Source organism: Biomphalaria glabrata, chromosome 4, assembly GCF_947242115.1.
Source record: "Biomphalaria glabrata chromosome 4, xgBioGlab47.1, whole genome shotgun sequence".
Taxonomy (NCBI): domain Eukaryota; kingdom Metazoa; phylum Mollusca; class Gastropoda; family Planorbidae; genus Biomphalaria; species Biomphalaria glabrata.
In genome coordinates this window covers 26,684,439-26,697,975 of record NC_074714.1, presented here as the reverse complement: position 1 = coordinate 26,697,975, position 13,537 = coordinate 26,684,439, and the positions used below count along the sequence as shown (strand labels likewise).

General features: G+C 32.0%; 1 protein-coding gene across 3 annotated transcripts in view; it reads left to right on the top strand.

Annotated features, from left to right (window-relative positions):
• LOC106068906 (monoacylglycerol lipase ABHD6-like) overlaps positions 1–13,537 on the top strand; it is a 28,577-nt gene that overhangs the window by 3,398 nt on the left and 11,642 nt on the right. For all 3 annotated transcript variants that reach the window (XM_056026704.1, XM_056026705.1, XM_056026706.1), the window contains exons 2-8: positions 1,614–1,784; positions 4,467–4,632; positions 8,618–8,734; positions 9,175–9,307; positions 9,596–9,765; positions 9,954–10,008; positions 12,363–12,463. In XM_056026704.1, coding sequence (XP_055882679.1) covers positions 1,645–1,784; positions 4,467–4,632; positions 8,618–8,734; positions 9,175–9,307; positions 9,596–9,765; positions 9,954–10,008; positions 12,363–12,463 — 882 coding nt within the window. In that variant the 5' untranslated portion in view covers positions 1,614–1,644. The remainder of the gene's footprint in view (positions 1–1,613; positions 1,785–4,466; positions 4,633–8,617; positions 8,735–9,174; positions 9,308–9,595; positions 9,766–9,953; positions 10,009–12,362; positions 12,464–13,537) is intronic.

Sequence of the window (13,537 nt, the reverse complement as noted above, 5' to 3'; positions counted from 1 at the left end):
TTGTGAGTTATGATACACAGGCAACATCTTAAGAAAAGTTTAGCCCGCAATTTCATTTCTATTTGAATCTAATTATAAAAATTGTAAATAAAATAGAAACCCATGCCGAAAATGCCCGAAAATAATCTCATCTTTTAACATCTTTGTGAAAAAAATAATGAAAAAGATGTTAGACTATTGTTGTAAACTGAAGTTCGCTGGATTTCGAAAGGGATTTGTTATTGCTCGTTTTGTTCAACGGTTGGCGGTGACTTAAAGCTGGCTAAAAAATGGTTTTCCATGGTAGGAATCTAACGCAAATGAATGAAACCAACCTCCGACTGCAAGGAAAGAAATGTACTGTCATTGATTATATCATATTTTTCTTTTATCAAGATATTACATCTATTTTAAAGATTTTTACGATCTCACTTAACTTGTTTGTTGACAAATGAATTACTGCTGATCATCGATATCTATGCAATTCAAATAATAATGCTCTATGAAGAAATGACGATTGGCTTCTAAAACTGTGGTCGAGAATGGGATTATTATTTTTTTTTTAGCTTTTTCTTGAACATACATGTAGATTTAGTGCTAACAAACTAATAAGCAAATAAATAAGCAAAGAAATAGAATGGATGTAGCCACTAGAGGAGACCTTCGCCTTGCTTTGGCTAATTTAAAGATTTATTGTCAGACTGTAGGAGGCACAAGGTTCCCATAAGCTTAATTTCATTTTGTAGTGAATTCAGCAATAATAATGTTTATTTATATTAAAAATAAAACTAAATTGACAATCAAACCTGAAAACAGTAGGTTCTAATATTCAAACATTTAAAAAGGGGACTATTTTTGTGTGTAATCACTGCAAATTATTAGACATAATTTTTGTATAATGATAATATTGGTATTGCCTTCGATTCCAAAGAATACGACTGAGTGCAGTGTTTCACATAACTACGCAAACCCAGTTTCGACCTGCATATTTTCCCTAATTTTGTGCAGACAAAGCAGTCTATTTAAGTTTTCTTTCCGTTTTTTGCGCCTGTCTTCAATAATGTCTTTTCTTTGAGTCTCAAATGTTTGTTCCCCAGCTTTTGTGAGAGCTCTCCAACTGCCTCTCTCAGAGGCCATCTCCTGCCGAGAATGCTGCCAGTTACTTTCCTCTATGCCAGTGAGGGCACCTTTATAGCGCTTACGGGGGCACCTCTGTAACTCCGTCCTACTCTAAGCTCACCAAAGAAGATCGCCTTTGGCATGCGATTGTCTCCTATGCGGGATAAGTGTTATTGACAGCATAAAAATTAGTAAAAATATGATATTTTGTTCAAATTTGACTTCTCACTCTTCTTTTTCTTATAGGGGGGCGCTGGCTGATTTTTTTTAAAGAAAAAATACGAAAAGGGGGCACATGCGCACATCTTTTCTTTTTGCTTTAATGGAGGTTTGTAGTTGTTGATAGTTTGTAGTTCATAGTTTCTGATATTCTTTCTGAAAATATTTAAACAGGCCTTTTTACCTGCCGATTTTGAATTTGTTCTCCCACACAAACTGTCTTTGAAACCTTGTTTATTATTTATCTTAAAAAAAATAATAATAATAATAATCCACATCATTTTTGTGACTTCCAGAGCTCATTAACTAAAGCAAAGTGTGTTTAAGATGGAAATGTTGCTGAGCCTGGTTGACTTAGAATTGACTTTACTGAATCCAGCAACCTTTACTGTGGCTACCATAACAACTTTAATGACTTTGTATGTTTACTTCATTCAGCCTAGCATGCTACTCAAAGCTTATTTCAGGTAAATATTTCTTTTGATTGTTGATTACGATAACACTAACCTAAGTAACCAAACAAAGAAATTGTACAATTATAATTTGGTCAAGTGTAGCTTGTAATAAAAATATTATGCTCTATTCAAAGAAACTCCCTTGTTTTTTTTTTGTTGTTGTTTTTTTTACTGTTTAGATCAGTTTTGCCAAACTCTTTTAGGACAGGAAAAAAACACAAAGGAAACATTTTGGCATGTCATAATATTTTTCTATTTAAAAATTACAGAAATTTAGTATTAGATTAAATGATATCAAATTTACACTGTTATGATGAAGTTGCAAGTGATAATAATTTTTAATGATTGGCTCGCACAATGAGATAGCTATTATTAGGAGTAAACTACTATTTTCTTCCATCAATCCATATCTGACACTGCTTTTTCTAAGTACCATTATTGGAAAAAAAAACTCACAAAGTCTGTCTGTCTGTGGCATTTTACATCTCAAGAGACTATCTTTTCCCTTCGCAACTTCTTGTGTAACTAAAGAGGCCAATCCTTGATACACAGCTTCTGTCACAGGTTGGGCATCTGTAATCACCAGGCGCTATTGCATTTTCACCTTTTTTTCTACTGATGCTGTGTATGGCATCTGTAATCTGGGACCCTTCTTTTTATGCTTGCGCTCCATGTGAACCTATCCAGTGCCACTTTTCGCAATTGTTAGTGTAGATTTTGAAGAGCTTTATATTGAGTGGGCGACCAGCGGTTCTCCTGCCGTCTGTTAGATCACCATACAGAATATCTTGTGGTAGTTGACCTTCTGGCGTTCTATGAACGGGGCCAATGCGTCTGCTGCTGATAACACAGCGGATGTCCTGACACCCTGCTCTTCGTAGAACTTCCTCATTGGTTATTTTATCTTGCCACCTTATTTCAAAGATCCTGCTTAGGCATCAGGGGTGGAAGATATTTAGCTTTTTTCCTTGTCATGAGTAGGTGGACCATCTCACAAATGTATGAAAATGAAAAAATGTACAAATTCTCTGGGCTTGAGAAATTAAATGTGTAAAACTGGACCTTGGAGAACTTTAATTTTGGAGTATTTTTTTTGATGATGTTTAATTAATTCAAGCTGCAAGTCTGGTTTCACTATCTCACAGTCTATATTTAAAGGAATACTGAAAATATATAAATCATAAAAAAAACCTAAACTATGCATGTTCCTAAGGACCATGACAGAAAAATAAGATGTTCACTACACCTAAATTATAATTATGTCTGCCACATTATTGCCACTAAGTGGACGTGCACATTTCTATATTTAAAATGTCTTCAATACAAGTTACTTATACTCTAATCATTGTAGTGAAAATGCAAAATCTGAGAGCCATGCCGTTTCTTCAAATATTTCACATCCCTTTTACCCATTTTTCTTGCAGAAGGATGACACAATTTTGGTTCTTAAATTCCTAAACTTGCTCCTAGGTACATCCTGCACTATATCATTTTACTTTCATGTTATAAAGCACATTCAGTATTCATATTGCATTGGATTAAAGAACTCTTGAAAAAATCTGTTAGTAAGTCCATGAGAGCAAATAGTATAAAACTTACTAGCTCTACTATTACAAAGAGGACTCATTTCACATTGTTCTCAGACTAGTTTTGATTGAAAATCTCAACAAATCCAGATATTTTCCTAACATATTTGGAGCTCCAACTGTCATAACAATGCATATTCTGGATGTTGGTACTTTCAAAATTCCCATATTTTCCATGAATTCATGAAAAATATCTGGTCATTTTGTTGTTCCCATGCATTCTATCTCTTCTGTAACACACACATTTTCATCAATGCCTCATATAAATAATTCCAATTGCGCAGTATCTTTCACATCAATATTTTTGTCTATATTAATCTTTTGTCTAACTTTGATTTTATTGAGTTGATTCTAAATGTTCTTCTTTTTCTTATCTGGACATAAAATTTCACAATCTTGAATCCTGTATTGTTTAACAATATCTCACAGAAAGTCTTTTATTACTTCTAACAATATTGTACCTACAATATAGCTTATGTGTAGCAACTTTCTGAGAATTATTAATTTTTTTAACAAGATTTTGCTGGCCTAATAATTCTTTTGTGAGATATTCAGCCTTGGAAGTACATCCACTTTTCTTTACAAAGCCTACAACTCTATGTTTATTAAACATTTTATATTTAAAATGTTTTACAAACGTGCTAAGTGAACTAAAGAAACAATAATGTTTGAATAACATTTACCATACACCAAAATATTGTTTACTGCGCTTGTGCTTATTTCAAATCAGCAGATGCAACCATAAGGGAATTATACAAATAGTAATTCACAATATTACTCCAATCTTTTAACTCATGTTTGAAACTTTAATTTTACATTGTTGTTGAAGTTTTTATTTTAATTAAATTATTATTAAGAAACTTGTTGAAGGCTAAATTTAACCTTTCCTTAGGCCGGCATTGGCCTGCTGTCCATAGTTTGCCCAGATATTTATACTTTTGGGTTAAGGGAACATTTTTAAATTTATCATAAATAAATACACCTAATTGTTTTTTTTTTGTTTTTTTTTTTTAGTATAAAACAAATCTGTCTTGCACTTATTCTTACAAATGTAAGAAAATAAAAGAAAGATAATTAATTTCACAATGCTTAAATCTTCTGTCTTCAGAGTTGCAGTGCGATGGAGTGGTATGAGGATGAATTACACAAAGCCATTGCCTGATGGTTTCCAATTTTTTTATGGTGAAAAGGGTTATAGAAAAAAAGGTCAAATGAGCATCTTAATGCTGCATGGTTTTTCAGCTGACCATTTTATGTGGGCACCAGTGGTTAGGGTAAGATATGTATTATAACTATCAATTTTTTTGGGGGGGAGGGGAGTGCACTTATACTTAAGACAGTACAAGACTTTAAAATGACAAGCTTTCATTCCAATATGTTTCATGCTCATTGTAAAAACATTTTTGATAATCAGAATGACTTAAAGATAATCCCTTACATTCACTTTGACATTCATCTAGTTCTAGAGGAGAATAAAATTTAGATCTAAATGTGTGTAGAGATAAACATATATTTAAAAAAAATGGAATGCATCAAAATAGTGTTAATAAGTTAAAGCGGAATGAAATTTAATTTTGTACTTTAGAGATTTGAATGTCAGCTTTAAAAGACATTTTATTTCAAAATTGCACATACAAAATAGTTTTTGGTAAATTTGATCGCTGTTATTTTAATCTTGATAATGTCTTATTTGTTCTAGGCTTTAGTTATGTAATACCAGGTTAAATTTTTTTATTTTATAGATCCATAGCAAGGATCCAGTAACTTTGCTTAACTCATTGAGTGCAGTGTTATTTTGTAAAAAAAATGCTACTTTTTTTAGAAAAACTTTTTTTTTTCAAATATGACTAAAACAAAGGTAAAAACAAGGTAAAAGAATGGAGAGTTTGAAAATGTTAACAACTTTTCATTTAAATATAAGATACACATTAAAATCTAAATAATATGACATTATAACAAAAAATGGATTCCAGCCTTAGTACTTGTTTGTAAAATGTTTTTTGTAAAATGTTATACATGTTTCGGATGTTCCTTCAGAGTTCAAGATAGTTTACTTCCTAGTCCAAACCTCCCACAGGATGACAGGGGATGGGAGCGGGCAGGATTTGAACCCTCAACCATCGATAAATCCGAATGACAGTCCAGCGCGCAAACCCTACAGGCAGCCATCCATTGTGAGACCTAAATCTAGATTTTCATCTTTTCATTACTTATGAAACAGCATATTAGAATACTTACAGCTTTATCTAAAAGAATAGTCATAAAACAGTCAATAAAAGATGATGAATTACTGATTATATTATTATTTTTACCTGGCTTTCTAGTCAGTCAAAAAGGGAAAGTTATTTTATGACTACCAATAACAATAGATACCAGCACAAAATCTATCAATCAAGTGTACTGAAATATTACTATTCATTTGTGATAAATAAGGAATGTTGAATAATTTTTTATTTCACTTTTATTTACCAGTATTTATTTTACTTACAAGTCAGAGTGCAATATGAACAAATAAAGCCTTGGCGATGATGATTTTTACAAATAAACAATACTAAAAAAAATGCCTAGCATGGATAATTAGTGGATGTAGATCTACCATCTCTGTTGTTTTCAGTTATATACATTAGTCTTAGTCGCCTTAGATCTAGAGATCTAGTTAGATGTTGAGATAAAAGCTTAGATCCAGTCAATCTTGATCTACATTCCAGACCTAGCCTTAGCCACCCTTGGACAATACTAGATCTGGATCTAAATAGTAAATACTAATAATATCCAAGTCTGTTGCTAAATCTAGACCTACTGTATATATCTAAATCTTCATTATTACTTATATCACTATTATAGAAATTCTAAGAAATATTATAAAGTTTCTTCTCTTCTCTAGTAAACATTGTGGGTTTGTGTTGGACTAGCCTAGCCATGACCTTGATTTTTGCAGATAAACTATCATAAACAATTTTTTTAAAAATCTAAAATTGGCAAAAAATGCCCACAGTGGATGAATCATGATTATTGGATGAAGATTCAATATTTCTGTTCTTTTTATTTGTTCTATTATAGGCTTATGTCTAGTCAATCTCGATCCGCACTTTACACCTTATGACAATACTAGTTCTAGATCTAAAATATATATAAATACAAATCTAGATTTATTTTTTATAATAAATTATCTTTTCTACACTAATTCTAAAAGCTAAACTTACTGGATCTAATCTTGTTCAAAATCACTATTTATTTGTGATAAATTATAGAATAATTATAAAGTTTCTTCAGTAGTAAACATTGTGGGTGTGTCTTGGACTACTGTAGCCATGGCGACATTTTTTACAAATAAAAAATCGTAAAAAAAAAATTCAAATAAAGTCTAAGTAAGGCTAAAAGCTTGTTATTGCTATGTAAACATAGGATGAAGAACTCTTTTATAGAGAGAAAATAGTTCTAGCATTGTTAGTTAAAAAATTAGATTAAAAAATGCAATGAAACTAAGGTAGGGTACAAGTAAATTCTTCTTACAATTAATTTTGTTTGAAATTCAACAAGAATATAAAAAAAAATACACTATAGGCCTACACTGTATGTACTATTATTTGCAAAACATTAGTCCGAACGAGCGGCATGGACTGCTCTGATGTCTTCGAGGTTGTGTTAGGCCTAATCATTTTGCTGGTCGGCATGGGCTTTTGATGGCAATCCCATTTTTTTTGCTCCTTCCCTCCCCCGTCTTTTTATGGTTCCAATGAAATTTAACCAAAAAGAGGGATGAGTGAGGTTAAATTAGAAAACGCAGAAAAAAAAATATAGGCGCGACAATTAGCTCTTTAACAATACTTAATAGAAATTAACTTTAACACATACACATTACACACAGCCGCGAAATTGCAAACCACCCAACTTATTCACAGCTCAATATGGGTATAAAGCTCTACTTTCTGCAATTTGAAAAGAAAAAGTAAATTTCTTTTTGTTTATTTTTAATAAAATACATCTAAAAATACTACACTTAAGGCTTAAAAATTTTTTTTTATTTAATTAAAAAATAAATCTAGATCTAAATCAATTTTTATACTATTATAATTAATGGCAAACTTATGCTTAGTATGAAGTCATTAATGATGAAAATTTTTACAATAATTTATATAGCGCTGTCACATCCGATATTTAATGAAAGGAGATTTATATTTTAAATAATGGGTCATGGTATATTCATATACAAATCGCGTTTTTGAGAATGTACTAAGAGGAAGCAAGAGCTTTTCACATTAAGCAAGTGCCCCTCTAACCGTTCTGCTTTCTCTTATCTTTTAATGGAATGGGTTGCCTGAATCAGCCAGGAAAACCAATGATTTAGCATATTTTAAGTCACAGATCAACATGCATGACTAGATTGACACATGAAATGCGTAAGACTTAACAATCTTATTTTTTGAAGAAACGTCTGTAATCTATAAGTAATACCAAAAAGCTTCAAACTCAGGCTGCTATTGTATTGTTTATAGTTTTCAGACTACATACATGTATAAATAGAATACATTATGTAATCCGCCCCTGAGTCAGACTGTCTCTGAGTTAATCTCTACACCACTTTTTTATTCCAAAAAATTTCTGCTCACGTCATGCACTAATTTTACTTAAGTTTTTAGCAACTGTCTTAGTCTTTCTGTCTGTCTGGTAAAAGTTATTGCTTCCACACATAATCTCAGATCAAGTTGAAATTTTGGGCAATTATTTCTTGTACCTGACAAAACAAGAATCAATAAACAAAAAAATTACCAATAAGTTAATTAACTATTAGTAAGTAATTATTTTGTTTAGTATTTAAAAAGGGAAAGAAATTGTACTTGACACGTGAGACTTGAGGAGAGTTGAACCCTTAATTCAAATTCAAGTCGTACAATTTTTTTTATGCATTGAAATAGCTATCATGGTAACTAATACCTCCTTCCTACATGGTCCAGACAAGTGATAAGACCATAACACATTGAGAATGATAAGATCATAACGCATTGAGAAAGCTAAAAGCATGTTATAGCTCTAAACAATTAGACAATAACAATCACAGATTTATTATTGTTAGTTCAGATCTATTACAAATTTAGTTACATGACTGATCCAAACTATTTGATACAATTACGCTTAATATAAGTTTTGTTTGTAAAAATAGTATTTTTTATGTTTGTCTTGTTTTTTTCTTCCAATAGCTTTGCCTATTTTTCTTAATAATTTGTGACACCTACTATTTTATTGAATTTTTTTCTTCAGAATATCCCTTCAGACATTCATGTGATAGTTTTGGATTTACCTGGTCATGGTTTTACTTCTAATCCAATCAATGAAGATGATATAGAGTTCAAAGGTCAAGTAAGAAGGATTAGACAGGTCAGGAATTATCTTTTAAATTGATTAATTTAAAAAGATATAGAATTGTAATACATCATATACTCACTGCATAAGAGTCTTGAAAGATTATTTAAGTTATATTATCATTAAAAATTATTTTATGAATTTACTGCCAAGGTGTTTTTTTTAGTATACTATAGCAAGGCTTAAATTATTGAATGATTTTTTTATTGCATAATTTTTCAAATTTTTGTATATCCTCCATAATGTGAGATTAAAATTAATCTTCATATTTATTGATGGTTCTAGCTTTAAATGACTTCTGTCATGCATCTTGGATAAAATATATTTTTACTCAATTTAATAAAAACAAAGAAGTTATTTAATAGAAAAGTTATTTGATGATTTAAGCTTAGAAGCTTTCAATTCAATATGTTCTGATAACATAAAAATAATTCTTTTTTTATTTCTTTGTTTAGTTTCTAGATCTGGTTGACTTAAGCTCACAGCCTCTTCATGTTGTGGGAGTTTCAATGGGAGCATTAGTTGCTGGAATATTTGCTTCTGAATGTTCACAGATGGTTTCAGCATTGACATTAACTTGTCCTTGGAGTAAGTCTTCCTTGTTTGTTTGTTTATTTTCTTGTTCACTAATTGTATTTTTGATGTGGTGTCAATGTTGACGTAAGGACAATAGAAGTGCAGTATTTGTTTTATAATTATTTATTTGGATTTTTTTGTTAATAAAAAAATCTTATCTGCATTTCGTAAAAAAATATTTGATGAAAATATTTAAACTTCTGTTTTGAATCATATTATGTTACAATTACACAACATAAGTTCGACTAGGTACTTTTAAAATTTACAAAATGTCTTAGTTAAAGTCTTTTCTTTTTATAGTGAAAACACCATTTGAGAGTCGAATTATACGAGAAAATAAAAAAGTGGTTCTTGAAAAATATGGTGGTCTTTTAACACTTGAGAATTGTCCAATGCTACCACAAACAGCTGAAGGCCTTCAGAATATGTTAGACATAAGTCATTTTCATTCTGTGAAATACCCCCAACAGGTAATGTTTCTATTTCAACAATTGTTTTTGTCATAGTGAACTATCTCTACCAGGTAATGTTTCTATTTCAGGAGTTGTTTTTTGTCATAGTTTTTAAAGTATTCAAAGATTTATTTGTAATCCAAAAGTTCAACAATTAAGTTGTGAATAGTTTTTGTAGCTAATGTTTATTATATTTGTTCCATCAGATACTTAAAGGTGCAGTAGAATTGAGGAAACAAAAAAATGATATTTATCTACATTGTAAGTATATACTTCACTAATTCTTGTACCCAGCATGGCCTTGGAAATAGAAATTAGTATATTAAGTTTACTTTTACATTTCCAATTTACACCAAATGCTTTTTTCATTTTATTGATAATCAAGCTAAAACTGATTCTTTCTCTCCAAATCGACAATACCATCATTGATTTGACCAACGTAAATTAAATTAGTGTTTAATTTTAATTTTGCTTTACATGAAAAGAGCATGTATTCTCCTTTAATCTATATCAAATACAACATTTTCTGATAACAAACAACAAATCTATTGAATCTTAATCATAACAGTGGAGTGAAATAGTAATGAGCAAAATGAAGAATTCCTTAGAAATGTGGAAAAATAATTACAGAGAGAAAGAGTTAAAAGACTCTGTGCAGATTACAATGAATGTACTATTTAAGTTAACTCAAAAAAAAATTAATTTAATAAAAACACATAAGAACCATTGTAAACAATTTCTTTCCAAGCCTTGTCTCACTCCTTTTTGGACTGTACTATTCTGCAAGTCATCCCATCATATGACTTCCTGATGATGTTGGCAATTTTTTCTGCCACTCTATAGCGTCTCAGTAGTCTACAGAGGGTTTGTCTGTCTACACTGTCAAAGGCCTTCTCATAGTCTATCAAACTGATGTAGAGGGGGGAGTCTCATTCTATGGACTGTCCATAGTATCTAAATCTGACCTGTTCATGATTTCTCCTTTTGAAAACTGGCTCTTTTGGTCATGGAGATGTGGATCTACAGCACCTTTCATTCAGTTCAAAAGGCTGCGGTTAAACCCTTTTCCTGTAATGAATAACAGCGTTATCCCTCTATAGTAGGACCAGGGTTGCCTTTCTTGGAAATTTTGATGAGGTAGCCCCCCTTCCACTCAGCTGTTTTTTTTCCATGTCTTACAGAAGAGAAAGTAGAGTTAGCTTCATGATGGTATCCTTTTTCTGCCTTTAGCGCTTCCACTGAGATGCTGTTAGATACTAAAAATGTGCTATTCTTCAACTGCTTGATTGCACTATGGATCTCTTCCTTAGTGGGTGCATTGCACTTGATAGGCAGGTCTCTTGCAGCAGGTGGGTTTGCAGTAGTAAGTCAGTTCATAAGCTTCAGAAATGCTTAATCCATCTTTTCTTCTGTCCTTCATCATCAACTATCACTTCTCCATTCTTGCCTTTTACCGGTCTCTCTGGCTTAGCAAATTTTCCTGATCTTTTTGATGAGAGTACAGGTCTTTAGTGTTGTTCTGAATTGCTGCTGCTTCTTCTGTTGCCAGTGCTTCTATGTAGTTCAGCTTGTCTATTGCTGTTTCTATTGACTTCTGTATATTGTTTTTTAGCGTTTGCTGCCTTTTAATTTTTTTTTACTGTTGTTCACACCTGCTTTCTTCTATCCTTCATTGTTTTAAAGTCTTTCCACTCCTTGTGGGTGTATGGCTTGGGACCCAGTACTTCTTGACATGTTGAGGTCACTGTTTCACTGCCATATCTGTTCTATTGTTTCTTTTTAGAGCTGTAACTTGTTTGATGGTGTGACCTTGAACTCTTACTGTTTCGGGTGGTCTTTTAGTGCAAGGGCATTGTAGTGCTGGTGTTCGCTGAATCCTCCTGTCCAACTTTTCTTCAACTTCAGTTTTCACTCGGAAGACCAGAAAATGATCTAGGGGATCTATTATGATCAAATCCTAGTTTTCCATAACTGCATCTCTAAGTTGAACCTGCCACATGTCCACCAGTTACAAGGCAGTATCTTTTCTCATCACGGTTTCAATATCTTCATAATACAGAAGACATAGTTATTGGCTAAGAAAGAAGCCTACATCTCACTGAGTAACCATAGTCCTGGGTGGGAGTTAGAATCACCAATTTAAAAGTAGTAGTAATTCTTTCTCAAATTATTGTATGTCATCCATAAGTCTATTTCCATAAAATTAAATGTATATTGGTTAGATGAGTTAGATCCCCTGGACTTAACAGGGCCAACTCTAATTAATCTAAAACATACACAGCATCACAGTTAAGCCACTAGACCTAACAGAGCCATATCTAAATAAAAATAATGTAAATAAATAACCTAAATCACACCCAGTGTCCCAAAGTTAAACCAGATATTAAGGTCACCAGCCAGATATCATCTTATCTTATATAATACAGACGTTACGTCAAAAAAGAAGATGATTACGTCCTACGCGTCATGCATTTAGTCATGCATATTAACCAATTGTTTCTTTCTAAGATATTGAGGTCAATTACTGATGTAATACAAGATGTTTTAATTTTAAAAGATTGTTGTTTTGTAGATTGCTTTTCTATTACTTTATTGTCCATTTGTATTATTTGCAGTGGTTAATATCCTTATATCTGAAGAAACATCTCTCATACTAGAGAATCTTTTAAATAAGATCAAATGTCCATCTCAAGTTATCTGGGGCAGAGATGATTGGGTGAGTAGCAAGCATATGTTTTTCTTCTCCTGTACATAGGCTCGAGCAGTTAGTACCTTTTGTAAACAATGGAACATAATGAGCATATCTTGCAGTATGATTGAAGTGAATATTTATCCTGTGCATGAATATGTTCTCTAGATCAGTGATGACAAAGTACGGCCCGCAAGGCAGATCTGGCCCATGACGTGATTCCATCCGGCCCGCCAAAATGTCAGCACAAAGTGTAAAAATCGTCCTTTTTCCAAAAGAAAAAATAAATAAATAAAAATAAATTAGAAGGTGAAAAAATGTATCTTTACTTACGTTATGGGCTTAGAGCCCTCAATTTTTCTCCTCATTGATTGGTACCATGACATTTAACATTTGAGCGTTTATTAAATAGGTATCTGAGTGTAGAATGAACATTTTCAACCAGGAAAAGTGAACAGTTCTTTACTTTTTTGTGGAACATGATAATAGGCCAATATATTTGTTTTATAAATTAAGTGTGGTTATTTTAAAAAACAAAAACATAAACGACATTATGAAACAAATATGACAGCATTCTTGGTTTGAGCCATGAATAAAAGGTTGTTAAACTAAGCCTAGAAATTGGAGGATTGTTGGCAATATTTACCAAAAAGAGACAGGAAAATGACTCGGGTGTAAAGCTAGCTACAATGTTGCTCATATTCTAAATACATAAATGAAGCCCAATGTTGCTGATATTTTAAGTAGAGAAATGAAGCCATCTTCTGAGGCAGGAAAAAAAAGATAAATTTCAAATATCCCATTGATTAATGAAGCACAGGATCTACGGGTTTCAGGTCTATTGTTTTTGTAGGCCTACGTTTTCGTTCATGTGGCCCTTGACACGAGTGTCGGAAATTAAAATGGACCGCAGGTCGAATTAGGTTGGGCATCACTGCTCTATGTGATAAAAGTGTAGTACAAGTCCTGTAAATATTTGATTAGCACTATCTAGGTTGTCATGGCCATGCAGCAATTAAAAAAAAATCATTAAAAGCATCTCACTTTTCTGTAAATCAGACAAATTTTAAAGATCTGCTCTAAATTCAGGTGTTGATGAAA